The sequence below is a fragment of the Ostrinia furnacalis genome, unplaced genomic scaffold (genome assembly GCF_004193835.3).
Source record: "Ostrinia furnacalis isolate ACB-3 unplaced genomic scaffold, ASM419383v2 OfSCF4655, whole genome shotgun sequence".
In the NCBI taxonomy this organism is placed as follows: Eukaryota; Metazoa; Arthropoda; class Insecta; order Lepidoptera; family Crambidae; genus Ostrinia; species Ostrinia furnacalis.
Window position 1 is genome coordinate 88,966 of NW_021134894.1, and position 16,188 is coordinate 105,153.

The 16,188-nt window shown below is 36.6% G+C and overlaps 4 protein-coding genes across 4 annotated transcripts; 1 reads left to right on the plus strand and 3 right to left on the minus strand.

Annotated features, from left to right (window-relative positions):
• Nucleotides 1–448: 448 nt before the first annotated feature.
• Nucleotides 449–2,097, plus strand: LOC114359759 (deoxynucleotidyltransferase terminal-interacting protein 2-like). The gene is made up of 4 exons (XM_028314257.1): nucleotides 449–638; nucleotides 725–1,089; nucleotides 1,292–1,456; nucleotides 1,691–2,097. The coding sequence occupies exons 1-4, from the start codon at nucleotides 551–553 to the stop codon at nucleotides 1,940–1,942; spliced, it is 870 nt and encodes a 289-aa protein (XP_028170058.1). The 5' UTR covers nucleotides 449–550; the 3' UTR covers nucleotides 1,943–2,097.
• A 130-nt stretch (nucleotides 2,098–2,227) lies between these two features.
• LOC114359760 (estradiol 17-beta-dehydrogenase 8) lies at nucleotides 2,228–4,034 on the minus strand. The gene is made up of 7 exons (XM_028314258.1): nucleotides 3,876–4,034; nucleotides 3,665–3,802; nucleotides 3,366–3,559; nucleotides 3,187–3,292; nucleotides 2,973–3,057; nucleotides 2,782–2,897; nucleotides 2,228–2,447 (listed from the first exon to the last, which is right to left on the minus strand). Exons 1-7 carry the CDS (start codon nucleotides 3,916–3,918, stop codon nucleotides 2,362–2,364), a joined length of 768 nt encoding a protein of 255 aa, XP_028170059.1. The 5' UTR covers nucleotides 3,919–4,034; the 3' UTR covers nucleotides 2,228–2,361.
• Nucleotides 4,035–4,457: 423 nt separating this feature from the next.
• LOC114359761 (mitochondrial cardiolipin hydrolase) lies at nucleotides 4,458–5,428 on the minus strand. The gene has a single exon (XM_028314259.1). It carries the CDS (start codon nucleotides 5,288–5,290, stop codon nucleotides 4,646–4,648), a length of 645 nt encoding a protein of 214 aa, XP_028170060.1. The 5' UTR covers nucleotides 5,291–5,428; the 3' UTR covers nucleotides 4,458–4,645.
• A 171-nt stretch (nucleotides 5,429–5,599) lies between these two features.
• On the minus strand, nucleotides 5,600–9,393 carry LOC114359756 (paired box protein Pax-6). The gene is made up of 3 exons (XM_028314254.1): nucleotides 9,149–9,393; nucleotides 6,200–6,714; nucleotides 5,600–6,115 (listed from the first exon to the last, which is right to left on the minus strand). Exons 1-3 carry the CDS (start codon nucleotides 9,162–9,164, stop codon nucleotides 5,639–5,641), a joined length of 1,008 nt encoding a protein of 335 aa, XP_028170055.1. The 5' UTR covers nucleotides 9,165–9,393; the 3' UTR covers nucleotides 5,600–5,638.
• Between the last annotated feature and the right edge of the window lie 6,795 nt (nucleotides 9,394–16,188).

A 16,188-nucleotide genomic window follows, 5' to 3' on the forward strand; every position in this document is an offset into this window, starting at 1 on the left:
CTTGGTTGATCCGAGAAATAAACATGCATCATAAAATAGCTCCTTTATGGTTATGTTGCCCTGGTACTTTATTCGTTGTATGTAGGATGTAGGCCCGGGGTATCGTGGGTACACAAATTAAAACTTTTAGGTAGGTTTTGATTTATTTATAACAATTAAATATAAAGTATTTTAGTCTACTACTAGTTTTACAGTCGATGGTAGCACAGCACTATTTGTTGGTGGTGCAAGAGGGATTTAAAAATACCCTTTGCACCACCAGTGGTGCAGGCTGGTGGTGCAAAGGGTACAAAAGGAGAATTACTATTTACATATCGCATTTATGGGCATAAACTGTGTGATTTGGTTGAAGTATAATAACGATTAACGTTATTCAGTATTGTAATACAACTTTTGAACTTTTAGAAACCACATCATTACCGAACGAACGATTATGACATCTGTCATCTGTCAAACTTTGTTGACTAGATCCATGCTTGTTCTTGTTTAATTTTTGCATTCTATTTCTTTTCTGATTTTATTTGGCCCTCGTTTATCAATGACATAAACCATGGATTTTATAATTGATACAGCTGGTGATGAAGAACTTCAAGTAAAAACAGAATTGCTAAATGAAGAGGAGACACCTTACTTTATAGGTTAGTTACGTGAATCAAAAAAATAACACGAATCCTAAAGTATGTCTAATTCAAGGGAAGTTGTAACATATTTTTTCTTATTTCAGATAAAGAACAAAGAACACATGCGATCCTACAGTTGTTTGAGAAAAAGAAAGAAGAACTGGACTCCAAAGCTTCAGCAGAAGAGGAATTGCAAAACAAACTGAAGGGTTTGAAAATCGACAGCGTCTTTGATGAATTCTTCGATGAAATGAAATGGAATCATGCTATTGCAGTTAAAACAGAGAATAAACAAAGGCTGTTCCACTTTGAACAGTTGGATGTTGAAACTGGCAAGCTCAAGTCTAAAATAGGCTCGGTAGATGTTGAGAAGGAAATGCAAAAGTCAATTCTGCACCCGGGAATAGAAAAAGAGCACAGTTTACCTGCATATTATGTTAGCCAGAGGAAATTAAAAGCTATGAGGAAGGTATGTATCATAATTTGAACTTACTTTGACATATTATTCTAAAGAATAGGCCTTAAAAATAATAAGTCTAACTTGTGCCTAATAAAGTCCCAGCCCTACTCTATAGTTATCACTATTAATTTTAACATCTGTCTACAACACTAATCAATTGAACGCTTTGTATTCAAGATTATTTACCGTCTTTTACTGTTGTAATTTGCAGAAAGAACGAGAGAAGACCAAGGGTCCTGAATGGTTCAACTTACCGGCCCCTGAGATGACTGAAGAACTCAAGAATGACCTTGAGGTCTTGAAGATGAGGTCAGCCCTCGATCCTAAGCACTTCTACAAGAAGAACGACATGGAAGTGCTGCCTAAATACTTTCAGGTGTGTATAAAAAATCTATAGTTACTAAAACAAGTATAAGCTAAGGGTTAGATCTGTATGTTACCTCTTGCTAGTAGGACTACCCTTCTGCCATGTTGCTTTATTATTGCAATATTGACACTCACCTATACTTCATTTGATAAAATTTTATGTACTCATCTGACACTATCTAATCTCTTTTATTATGCAATGGAAGTAAAGCAGTAAATAAATAAAGTCATGGAAAATTTACAGGTTGGTCGTATAATGGATTCCCAACTTGACCATGTCAATGAGCGGTTAACCAGAAAAGAACGGAAGAGGACAATGGTTGACGAACTGCTAGCCGATGCAGAGTTCCAGAAGTACAACAAGAAGAAATACAAAGAAATCATAGATGAGAAGAGGAAATCTGAGTACAGAACGTTTATGAGAGATAAAAGACAGAAGAATAAAGCTGAACACAAGAAAAATAAATTAAAAACTAATAATAAGAAAAGTAAATAAATGTTGGTACCATTACTTTTTAATCATTTTCATACTATGGAAAACCTTACACCTTACATAATTTGATGATATACATCTCTATCTTCACAATGACTATTGTTTTATAACACACTAGATAAACATTTTGTACACTGAATAATCTGATAAGATATAATAAAAAACCATACAATATTTTTTTAACTCATTTATTTGCAAACTATCACCAAAATGGCATAAAATATGACTCATAAAATACATTCTATTAAGTATCAAAAACCATCAAAATTAATATTTATTTCGTCGCAAGATAAGTAAAATATCACAGTAAGATGGAAGTTCACTTAGTTTAGACTTGAATATTGTAGCATTAGATTTATATTATTTTGTAATAGGTATGTTGACTTTGTTTAATGCCCATAGACATGATTTATTTAAATAATTTAAAATCCACCAGTCACATCAATTGCAGCACCAGTTACAAACGAACTCTTGTCAGATGCTAAAAACGTGATCACTTCAGCTAACTCTGAAATAAAAAAATCAATTATTAAAACATTGTTACAATATGTGTACAGTTGACAGCACATCAGAAATTATAAGAATACTAGCTTTCCGCCCGCGGCTTCGCCCGCATAGAATTTGTCTGTCACAGAAAAACTTTATCGCGTGCGTCCCTGTTTCAAAAACCAGGATAAAAACTATCCTAGATATCCTTTCCCAGGACTCAAACTATCTCTATGCCTTTCATCAAAATCAGTTCAGTGGTTTACGCGTGAAAGCGAGACAGACAGACAGACAGTTACTTTCGCATTTATAATATTAGTATAGATAACAAGATAAATCCATTCTTCTGCACTAACCTGAGGGTTGACCCATTCTACCCAGGGGCACCAATTTCAGCATGCCTTGTATAACTTTCTCAGGTACTGTATCTACCATAGGTGTCTTTATAAACCCAGGCAAAATTGCATTTACTCTGTAACAAAAGCATTTAATTGAGATTTCCCAATTAATATTAAATGACTTAATAATAGTTTAAGTAAAATTTAACCTTATGTTACTCTTCCCTAACTCTTTGGCTGCAGACTGGGTCATACCAATAACACCTGCTTTACTTGCAGCATAATTTGTTTGACCTGAAAAAATAGACCAAAAAATAATAATCACAGCCTTTTCAAACCAATTTTGCTTTTAGATATTTTATAAAAGAACCTAATAATATTTTGTTTGTTAGTTCTATTCTATTTAAATTAAAAGAAACAAACCCATGTTTCCATATTTTGCTATGATACTAGATATGTTGATGATGGAGCCAGGCAATGAGGCTGCAGCCATTGCTCTGGCAAAAGTTTGCATGACTAGGAATGTTCCCTGAAAAAATCAAAAGTTGAAATATTGATTTATCTTCACTTTCCCACCACACTTCGAAATAATAAAAACAGACCTTCAGGTTAACGTCAATTACAGCATTATAGTCTTCTTCTGACATCTTCAGGAGCCAATTGTCACGGGTGATTCCAGCGCTGTTGACCACAATAGTAGGTGGTGCCTTATACTGCTTCAAGATAGTGTCCAATAGGTTCTGTACTTGCTTTGAATCAGCCACATTCAACTCTACGGCACTGTGGTCTCCAGTTGCTATATAAAAATAATTTTATACATTAGTTCTCCACAGTCACTTTTTATTGTAAGTGTAATTTATCAAAATTTTTATCTAACAGGTGAAGAAGGCGTATACAATACCATTAGCTCCTGACGCCAATGCAGTATGAGTTTTGATGGTCTCCAAAGCACTTTCATAGTTCTTGTCTGCTGCAATAACCGTTGCACCTTCACGAGAAAGGAGCTGACATGCTGCACGCCCTAATCCAGACCCAGCACCTAAAATCATTAAAGGTTTGGAAAAAATGCATTTTCAAAAGAATAATGAAAGAACACAGGTAAATGCTCTTACCAGTCACTAAGGCTAGACGTCCAGCAACAATTCCGGCGACCATTTTCGTGAAATAATTTATGCTTACTGTAATATCTGTTAAATTTTATTTTTACCAAAAAACACTGTGCCCAAAGTTTGACTTTGAACTTTTGACTTTTATCAGCGAGTTCAGTGACGTTATCGCTTTCGTTCAGAAATCACAAAGAAACCGTTTAACGTGGTAACGTTATTAGTTACAGGTTTGTAGCGTTTGTTCTAACATTTTGTTGTGTTGATTAAGAAATGCATTGCTAAAAATCAATTTAATTACTCCAATTAATAGCTTTTTACGTACTTTCCAATGGGAAAAAAATTAATTTCCACAAAAAAAAATTAAATTAATTTAACAACTTTGATAAAATTACTTCTTTTTTTGTACTTTACCTATCATATTTTTCCACGTCCCTAATTTTGTGTATAAATGTAGGTAGATAGAGAATAGAGCACATCAGATCATAAGACTACAATATTTTTTTTGTAAAATCACCTTTGACTGTAAAAAATATTTTTACTTTTGCAAGTAATGATAATAGAGGGACAAAAATACAAGACAACTACAAGTTAATAATATTAGTTTATTGCTATATTTTTAAAGATATAATTTGTTTAACTTATTTATTTAACACAATCATTTTCTGAAAAGATCTTGTCACTTTTAAAGATAACCCTTGTATTTCACTTAACAAATTACAAATACCCAATCATATCAGGCATGTTTTAGTTAACAAGAAAAATCAAAACAATATGAATTAATAAAATTTTAAGTCAGGAGCGACCACAGGCTTGAACTCTTTCCAGAGCTTTTCAAATCGGGCCTTGTACTGATCCACAATAACTTCTTGTGAAGTGACGATTACATCTTCCCAATTCCCATAAAGAGCTTGGTTCGTCCAATTCAGAGAACCCGTCATCACCACCGGTGTCACTTGCTCATCATCTGTCGACGCATCTATCAAGTAGAACTTATGATGCATCAGTCTAGTGGATTTCATCCAACGGACTTGAATACCTTGTTTTTCCAACCTTCTAACCATAGAGCCTTGAGTGTAAGCCATATCTGCATCAATTAAGACCCTCACTTTAACACCTCTGAAGTGAAGCTTCATCACCGCATTTGCTACATCCATATTGGTCAACACATACATGCAAATATCCAAGGTCTTTTTAGCGCCATCCAGGTATCCCAGCAACTTGTCCATACTGTGGGTAATCTTGCATCTTGAGTGCTTGCTTTGTCTGAACTTTCCTTCCATGTATTCAAACATAATGACATCGTGTATCTCTTTACGGGTCTTCTTCTCCTTCTTTTGGTAGAACTTGTAAAGATAATGCGATGTAAATGCAAACGAAACAATTAACAGGAAAGGCCTGCTATAAAACAGCGACAGAACCATTTTGTGACTTAAAAATTACTGCGGTAGTAGAAAATATATGTACATTTTATTCTAATAAGTATTCTACACTACTTTACTAATTTCAACTAAATATTTTACATTTTCTAAACTTTGCCAACTTTCGGCGCGGTAGTTTTCTTTTTGGATGTCACATTTGACATATGTCATTATCTGACAGCCAATACATTTTTTTAAATTAAGTAAGTACTCATGGAATCAAATATTATACAGCTTNTAGGTACAGCTTTTCTGTATGTATATCGCGTCTATAATATGTTTTCAATAAATAAAACACAAACTACGTCCAGAAAATGTTATTTACTCACATAATTCATAATAATGTACATCTCATAAAGTAATATTATTTATACTAAAATCATGGGGGCGTAATCGTAGATTCAAGTTGTAAGAACTATGATGTGCGGGTTGTAAAGAGCCACTATAGCCACTAATAAGTGCGCACGAACCGTAAGAATTTTCCGTTGAGCCTCCGTAGCCCATTACACCTTGGCTCATCAAAGTATTTGAGTTAGGAACATATTGCCTGTTTCCCATATTTTGCATCATCAAGGAATAATCGTTTTGGTATAGCCCTGAGTTTGGGATGGGGATGCCGATGTTTAAGTTCAGATTATTAGCTTGAAAGTGATGTAGCCAGGGTTCTTTGGTGTTTCTGTTGTAATCTGGTCGGGGGTCAGCTTGGTTTGGGATTCCGATTGGAACTGGTATAGGTTCAGGAGATCCGTGACTTGTGGATGACCGGTGACTGGACAATGCAGATCGTTCATTTCTCCGGAACTTGGCCCGTCGGTTTTGAAACCATACCTAGAAAGAAAAATTAAAAGTAATGAATATCTTTATTTTTATACCTTGTAATTTCCCAGCATCAATATTAATTGACAGACGTACCTGAACTCTAGCTTCAGTCAAATTGACTCGCGCCGCCAAGTCCTCTCTAACAAAAGCGTCTGGATAATGGGTTTTTTCGAAAACCTTTTCCAATGCTGCCAGCTGTTGGCTCGTAAACGTGGTCCTGTTCCTCCTTGGCTTCTTTCTGTCGTCTGTTTTTCCTTCTTTTTCTTCTTCTGACTCTTTCTGGCTTTCTCTTTCTTTAGTGCCTTTTGCTTCATCGTACTTCCTTCTCATTTCGTCGTAGGTGTAGCCAGGTTTGATGTATTGTCGTTGGGTGTCTTTAGGGTACCACATTAGGTCGTTTTGGTAAGAAGGGTCATAGGTACCGTTCATCTGGCGTCCAGCTGTGAGGTGATGGAGCCTCAGAAGACTGTCTTCGTGGCATTTGATCATCTGGAACAGGTTGTGATTGGTCTCAGTGTAGTTCACGTGGTTTATCCCGTAGTTGGCTTGAGCTGCTGCTTTCATGTCGTAGTTTTTTACGGCCTCTGGTCTGATGCCGTTGGGAGTATCTGAAGAAGAAAAGGATATTTAAAATTTTGTTTTTCAGCAACCAAAATTTAGGTATCAATTTAATTTAATCTACTTATAAATTGGAAGGTATGTTCTTTGTAAGGAAATAAAATAGGAGTAGGTGTACCTACTTCGTAGTAAGCTACTAAAAAATAAATCTGTAATAAAAGTTCTCATCTGTTACTAGGGAATATTAATTACTTTTAATTCGTCGAGTTTTTATGAGATTTTTACAAACGGTATAATATGATTGATCAAAATAATACCCTTCAATTTTATTCTTAATTCCACATGGACTAACAAGACGTAGGCTACGGCTTACATAGGTAAAGTTTGCGAAGGTCTTCTATTAATCACAAACAAAGATCTTTGAGTGCGCACGCACCGACGATCGTTCTCAGTGGGGCGTTGTTGGGCGGCGGACGCAACCCTATCAGTTTCGCGGCACGAGGTAATGATTTGATGCTTGTTTGGACACGAGGTAGTCAAGAGTCTTTATAAAATCATATGTATTAGATCATTATGATTACCTAAGTAGGCGTATTATAGTTAAATCAAAGTCTTCTGCCGCGTTTGTGTCTGCTCGCGATAAACTTAAAAACTATTAAAAGGATTATATCCATGCAGTTTTCACCAATTACTCAGACTAATGATAAGGCATATAGGTAGGTCTTCAGATAACAAGTCATTTACTTGACTTAAATTATAAAATTATAATTCGTTAAGTTGAGACTGGCTGTGGCGTTCCTCAAGGATCTATCTTGAGACCGATTAACAAACCGGTGTTTAATTTTTTTATTTCTATAAGGGTTGTAGCTGGATAAATAAATTATTACTACCGAATACCTATTATGTTTGTGAAAAAAATAGTATTTCTTTCGTAAGTTTTCGTAAACGAATATAAATCTGCATAATAAACTTTATTTTTTAAACTATTAATATTAATAATGTGCTATGTTGTTGTATTATTTGTATTGTTATTGTTTGTTCTCTGTAGCCGTGTCTTAAATAAATAAATTCGTCATACTATCAATTTTTATTGAATTTTCCCAGCGGCTCCTTTCATGTGCATTTTTTCGCGGGAAACCTGATGCGGGTAGCGCAAGAACGGGTCGTTGTGGAAATACTCGGGACAAGTCTTTGTCCAGAAACGGATAATCTTTTAGTTGAAACGAAAGGAATATTTCATCTAGGTAGGTATGCAAAGATACAAGCCAACTCGGAAATCTGTTATACAAGCCAACTCGGAAATCTGTTACTTTGGCTGGATTGAAAACTTTTGGGGATTGTTAACCCATGACGCATACTTTGCTCTTCTTTGGTCTTCCCATACTAACACCTGAAATGCCCTGAATAAAAATCTAAAAGTTCAAAATAATGCTAAATTAAAAAATAGACACTCACACGACATAAAAGAATACCTAAACAACCTACTTCCTGATTTCTGGACTTTGTAAGGTAGTAGTAGGACAAATAATTTTATATTATCGCAGATAATTTTATTCAACTTACATTTAATTTATAGAATGAGTTAGGTAGGTTTAGGTCATAATAAATTTTTATGTCATCATGAGTAGGTATAAAATGCGGCCAGAAATTCAGCTTTAGGTACTTAATTTTATACATTTAATTTTTAACTATTTTTAAGTAGGTAAGTAAGTAGTTTTTCTCAACTTACCTACTTACCAAAGTTTTACTACTATCCGTTCGCGATAAGTTTGCCGCTGGCGATATGACGTCACTCGAAAAGAAGTGTCTATAACTATATTAAACTATATTGAAAATATGTTTTATTTATTAATATTGATAAATATTGTGTATTTGCGTAAAATAAGACACATTAATTGCGTTAATCTCTAACTAATTGCGTTTAATCGTGGTTGGGGGGAGGGGACGCGCATTCCACGGACCGGCAAACTTAGCGCGAACGGGTAGTACTTAATTTTCAAATCTTTAGGAGAGAAGTATAGGTAGGTACTATCCGTTCGCTTTAAATTTGTCGCTGGCGATATGACGTCACTCGAAGGGTCTATAACTATAACAAACTATATTTAAAGTATTTTTTATTTATTATTATTGATAAACATTGTGTAGGTATTTGGGTAAAATAAGACACATTAATTGCGTTTAATCGCGGTTGAGGGAGGGGACGCGCATTCCACGGACCGGCACAAACTTAGCGCGAACGGGTTGTACGAAAGGTTTCTGTAAGTACACACCATTTTTATTTGGCAAATTACTATCTGAACGACTTAAATCTATCTAAGTAATGTGAAATAATTACTTTATGATTTTTTAAGTAATAACCTGCTTTGGAAGTTCCGCGACGGCACATTTCCGTCAAGTGTGACAATGGCCTAAGTAGTTTAGTAACGGAAAGTGAGTTTTTAAATAACAAATCTACTACTTCATAGATTAAAAATATAGACATACCTTTATTCTGCTCCATCTTCACGAATTAAACTCAAAAATTAATTTAAAAAGTCGTTTCTTTCAATAAGTAATCGGGCACTGTCACTTCATTTCAAAATAAAATCTTCACTTGTCCACTTCAACTTGGATGAGAGCCGGCCGCATCGAATAATCGTTATTAATTCACTAAGTTATTCAATTACTTTATTTAATTAAATAATTCGACTAACTCGGCCTAATGTGCGAACTAATGGAGTCGGTGCCGTGATCTGGCTCTCTTTAGCACTGCTCTGAACATGTGGGGGTTAAAAAATGTCTTGTTAACATCTTGCCGCCTAAATACTCCCACAAACGCGCAAAAATTAGGAATCACAACCCTATTACATCCAGCTAAGATTGAAAGTTTAAAACTTTTATTGGCTGCGAGCCTTTTTGTTCTATCGATCGAAAATGCACTTTAAATTGAAGACGCAGAATTTAAATTGCTTTTGAGTTGATCTCGATGGGTGTTCCTCTTGGTTCTAATTTTGATTTTGTCTGAAACAGTGCAACCGCGAGGCGTGGTTTTTCTTCAGCCCGCCCGCGAGCCGATAGAAAAAAAAATTAAGCGGGAACGGATTTGAAGTAATAATTGACACGTCAACGCGTATTATTTATAGTGGGCGACGAGAAAATTAAAACAAACCTTTAAAGTAATTGGTTCTGATAAGTTTATGTCCGGGATTCCAACGCGGATGTGGAAATTAGTTTTTATGATCAACAAAATTATGCTACAATGTCGGGCGGGTGAGACATCGCGTTTTACGCCGACGGATTTGAAAATAGTGTTCCATTTATAATTTTGATGATGGAGCAGAAAAAAGTTCCGAATCCCGGCTGGTTTTTATTTTGTAGGCCTGTGAAGCTGGTAGCGCTGCAGCTCATTGCACTAGTTTACGATTTTCTACATTACGGTGCCGCGCTGGACCAAAATCTCAGGTAAACCTGCCTGTATCCATACGTTCCTATTTTTAGCAGGCATATTAGGTACAGAGTTTCACATAAAACGCCACTGTGCAAGAGTCCTTTAAAAATTTTACTCAGAGGTAAATGCAGGATTTGGCCTGAAGTCTTCGCGGTTGCAGGCTACATGGCTCTCCCGTTTTTAAACACACTCAACAAAAGAATATAAACCTTATGAGAAATTATTTTGTTCTCCATACAATCCCAATTTCACAACCATTTATGAATTAGGTACTAACTATCCCTTAATTTTGGAAAAAAAAACTAAAGCCTGAAAATAACTTATAGGAACTTTTTATTTATGATGTTTTTGTTTTAGCATAGGCGCACACCACCGACCTTTACTTGGCCGATAGTTGGATCGGGCTGTTGATCAGTATGGAGATAATATGAAAGTGCGCACATTACACCGATTTGGTATCGGCCGATTCTTCATACAAATTAGAATCGGACCCAACTATCGACCAACTAAAAGTCGGTGGTCTGCGCCTAGGCTTACAGTTTATTGTATTACGGCTACAACCTTTGTTTTACTACCAAGCTACGGATTGGCTGATCCAATTTTTATCCCAGACATAAGAGTTTGCCAAATCTACAATTAAGATGTGAAACTGTGGCGTGATGCGATATGACGGTCGTTTTTCTATTGCCAAACGTTCTTCAACACTCATCATCATTAAAGTTTCAGTGTGCAGACATCCGACTTCTTTTTTTCACATCCAATTATCTGGTCCAGAAATTGTACGATGGCATATAAAATAATTATTTTAGGTAAGTAATACTGCGCTAGATCTCAAGCTAAGGCTGAGTTGCACGACCTAACTTTGACCGTAACTTAACTTTAACGATAACCGGTGTTTTTGTATGGAGTTTGACAGATTTTTGACGTTTATCAAAGTTTAAGTAAGATGATGCAACCCAGTCTAGGTAAGAAAAACTTATTTAAGGTAGCAGACAACAGCAGCCGTAGCATTTAATGGCATAATATAGCATTAGTATATTTAATATTAAACCTAATACCTACTNTGAGTCCCGGGAAAGAACATAGGATAGTTTTTATCCCGGTTTTTGAAACAGGGACGCGCGCGATAAAGTTTTTCTGTGACAGACAAAATTCCACGCGGGCGAAGCCGCGGGCGGAAAGCTAGTACTTAATAAAATTAAGATAATAATTTCCATAGTTCGGTTCCGCTTAGAAACTATTAAGTTATGCATCATCACCATCGTTTCAGCCACAGGGCGTCCACTGCATAAAGGCCTCCTCCAATAATGTCCAGATTGGCCGGTTGGTAGCGGCTTATAACCAGCGCCTTTTACACTTTTATGAGGTCATCTGACCACCTTGTGGATGAACGTCCCATGCTGCGCTTGCGCAGAATATAACTTCAAACAAGCGACGATTATGAAATGGAATCAATGACAAAATTGTCTAGACTAGAAGTTCTCAGAAAAATAAGTAGACAAGTATTCTCGCCTGCTGAAGAAGGCAGATGAACTTAAAAGCATCATTGGCGATCGCGCGTAACACGCGCGGCATCCGCCCGCAACGAGCCAGCTCTCGCCGGGAATAGAACGGGCGACCCGTCGCATCGAATTAGCGGGAAACGTCCAAAAACCACTCGTCTGCGCCCGCGCGGCTACGAAGTCGCTCGGGGTTCTGTAGAAGATAAATTAAATCTCGAAATAAAAACGTTTGATTAGTTACGTTTTAATTAAAGGGTTTACTAGCTTCTGTGTATGGTTTCGCCCGCGCTGAACCGCTTATCATTCTTTATTCGTGGAAGCAGATTTTGAAGCGGTCGCCATTGACTGTTCTCAAAGACGCAAGCCGTGGCCAATCTTAATTTTCTTTATCCAATCTGATGCGTCTAATTTTTTAAAAACATCTTTATTCAATAGTTACGTTTTTGTCGAATCGGTTACTGATCTGTTCTTTTTTTCACGGGGAAGAATGTTGCTTCCTATTTATCAACTCAAACGATGACGCATTATTACAGTCGCTGGAAGACACTAGGCTTCACTGCCTTAGTACGAGTAGTGGAGCTCGCCATCATAGACAGGGCGGCGAGTACAGAAAGTTAACTTAATTGGTTAAAGTCATGTTGAAGAATTGTTGTTTTTAAATTAACCGTTGAATTTTCCCTTTGTTTGTTTTGCGACGTTTTGGTGAACGATCAGGGATCATTAAACTTTATTCTACCTACCTTCACTTTGCAAATGTCTTAAATATTTCAACAGCGAAAAATTGACAAAAAAAAATTATGATGTTTTCCATTCCAAAATACTCCACCATAAACAAATGTAACAAACCGAAAATTTTACAAGGAGCAACAACATCTTCAAAGCTTGGCAGTACGTTAGCAGATGCTGTGTCATTATTTCGTCGGGAAATAAAATAAAAAAGAACTGTTCTATATTCAAAAGCAAGCGCGCAAAACTGTCATGGACGCCATAATTGGGGGTGACAGTTGCCGGCGGAGCGCGCGCGTCTCGTTGGATGGCGCACCGCGTAACGAAACACATCTTGTTCTTTGATTATTATAAACGGATCAACATTAAAGCAATGTGATTCAATTTGTGTTTGTAACGGTGCCAATAGAGTCGTCGATGTATCTAGTTTCGTTTTTCAGACTAACAATATAATTCAAAATGGAGGAGGATATGTCGACGAACGGATAGCCGTCGTATTCGATTTGAAACTTCACTAAATTGAAAGCCAAAGTTTGTAGGTTTCAGACCATCTGGTAGGGAAATTTTGAGGGAAAATATCCCTGAAAACTGTAGGTGGAAACTACAATAAAACTGTAATATTGGAACTGTACCTGTGCCTCAATGCCCAAGTATCAGAAGCAAGTACCTACATAAGTAGTTAAAGACCACATAAAAACTTTAAAAAATTACAAATCCTTACCAATTTCTAGATAATGATAGAAGGCATTTGAATGATAAATGAAGGTAGCTAAACTGCTGCTTTCGTCCAAATATGTGAAATCACATACCAGTATTCATTGATCCTTTGTTTAGAAACCCTAACGTAAAGCTGTTTTTCAGAATTCACGTCCTAATTGGACCTTAGTAGGTCGACCCGCACTTTGCGGGCACACAAATCATCCACACGTCAGTTTCCGAAGTTTATTGTCGTCGGTTGTTCCGACACGGTGTGGTCTATTGCAACATGTTCATCCTCACGCAATAGCCCGTGGAAGAACGCATTTGTCACGTGTTCATCCGGTGTGGTGACCATGATTTGGGAAGGTGACTACGGTACTAAACACCACAGCCGCTGAACTGTTGGGACATTTTTTTCAGTGAATGTAGGATCTGAAAAATGCAAAACTCTAACATAATTTGCTCCCTAACAAAATGAACCAGAAACAGGAACACACGGAAGTAAAGTAAGCAGGTATCCCTGCAAATGTAAGAATTTTCAGAACAGTTAAACACTTGGGCAGATTTCCTTCCAAATGGAAATGATGAATCATAAATAAGTATGATGAAGAAATTAAATCTTTTACCTAGCTATAAACATATAAGAGATTGTTGCCTAGTTTTACGTCACCTGTCCGCCATAACCCTTAAATCGTGGTGACAAGCTCACGCGCATGACAATTACGGCAAGTCAGTGCGGCCATCGCTCATGNAGCTCATGTCTGCTCGCGCAGGCGCCTGACGATTAATTAACGACGATTTTAGCGCTCGCAAGAAAAATACCCAAAACACACAATTAACACGCAAATAGAATAATTGATGACGGATTGTGCGCACGATTCGTTCGGCTTTTGCGGGAACTCTATATTTGGATCAGTATTTTTGTTTAGTTCAGTTAGTTTTGTTTCATGCTTTTCACACACATCTATTAAGTAGTCTCTTTTAGATCGCAATTTTGGAACGTTACGTTTTTTATTAGTTTTGCAATTTCGTCGGCTTTAAACTTATTGACAAAAATTCTTCTTTCCTACTTAGCTAAATTATTACTACTGAGCATATTTACAACACCTAACCCAATTTGAGATGATAATGAGTAAACGAGTTCAAAAAGTAAAGAAAATGGTTCATTTGAAGTGTGTTCAGTTCTGAAAAAACAGTATTGTCTAAAATTTCTTAATTTTTATTATGTATCATAGTGGATTCGATTTCTCCATCAAGTATCAATAATTTGCCTACTTTAGTAACGTAGTTCAAAAAACCGCCTACACCACCTACGAAGCCCGACACATCCAAAAAACTTAATTGGTTGGAATATTCATCATTTTTGGGGTCACGGCTCATCGCTGCGCACCGCCGTGTTGACATGCGCGATAAATGGCGACGCTAACGGTCCGTGCGAATCGCGACGCACGCGCAACCGGAAGCTGCGGGCGCCACTGGTGGCGAAAAAAATGAACTTTTTGCGAGTGATACGAGAGGTGAGCGATAGCTTCACCTAAAAACTTTTACTACCATTAGGTACCTATATTGTCATAATCAATCGGGAGAACACAGATGCACAAAGTTGTTTTTTAATTTGTGCGATCCATAATAGGTATGAGAATCGAACGCAAGGTCTTCAGATTTCCGAATCGAAAAGTTGTTGACTCTCTGTTCTCATCCTATCCTTAAAAAAGTAAAGGAGTTGAAAATCTTAATGCAGAGTTTTAGGAAGGCACCACTTATTTCCAACCATGATTCAGAAATTTGAACGCAACAAACGAACACACTCAGATATTTTTGCATTAGCTAGTTTTTTATGAAATCCCAACGAGCCCAGAGAATTTGTTTTCAGACTTTCAAACTACAAACAAGTCGAGATAAAAGTAAATAGATAATTTGATAATTAGATGTTTCCTGAGGAAACATTAAATCGGTAACCTCGTAATTTGTAGACAGATAAGTTTAATTCAAAACACTCCACCGAAACTCAGAGCAATGAAAATAAAAAACTGTGTTTTTAAGATGGTCGTTAAGGTTTGACACTTTTTTACTGTTTTATCTGTAACCTATGTCACGTTAAGTGCATGTCAGTGTCATGGTGTTTTACCACATTTGCAGTTGTCATCCTCTAGAGATTTAAAAGTCCTGACGTACCTTTTTGTCCCGCCATTCCACTTTTTGCTGCATAAGTGGGTACTAAGTAGCTGAACTTAAAAAAGATACAAATATTTATAAATTAGGTAGGAGTCTGTAATTTGAATAATTCTCTTAACCATTGCATCAATCAATTTGTGCATTTGCACTCGATTATTTATAGAATTCATTCAATATTTTTTTAGTAATAACGTGAAAAGTCCTTTGCCAATCATATTAAAATACATTTTACTGAAAAAATAAACTGAAAAATATTTCCGTTTTTCTTTGTATCGCGAATTTACACGAGTGTTTTTCAGCTTTCAAACAGAACGTAACTTTTCACTCAGCACCACATTCAAATTTAGCGATTACTAAAGTTATTCAAATTTATGTATGCGAGTCATTTCTACTAGTACCTTAATATGTAAGTCTAGACATTAGCACGTCACTACCTTGTTTAATATACCACGCAATCTTGTATACCCATTCTTATGATACACCATACAAGAATGCATGGTAAATTCAGTGAACTGCTCCTGAATCGAATGTACCTACTACTACTATTTCTATTTATTTATATTAACCGGCAGACAGTGGTGACTGAGTTTGTTGCGGCGCTTCTTCTCAGCACTTGCTAAATGTTGGTCTCGAAGCGCTGGTAGGGTAAAAAGATTATGAGACATGTAGAGGCTCCTTAAGAGCAAATGACGATTTGTAAGAACAATTATTAATCTAAACAAATAAAGAAATTTTGACTTTGACTTTGAAAAAATTATTCAAAAATAAAAACGCCTTGCCATTCCCTAAACATTAATTCTCAATGGGTATCATTGTGCAGCAAGTGTAACCGAATCCGGCGTTCGGCGAATCGTTTAAAAACGGCGACCACCCCGCCTTTCGGCGATCTCACAAGCTCGTCTGGATGTCAGCGCCGGCGGGCCGTGACCTGTCACTTTGACTGACATGACATGCCACTGAAACTATGATACCCCTTGGATTTGCTTGAAAAACAT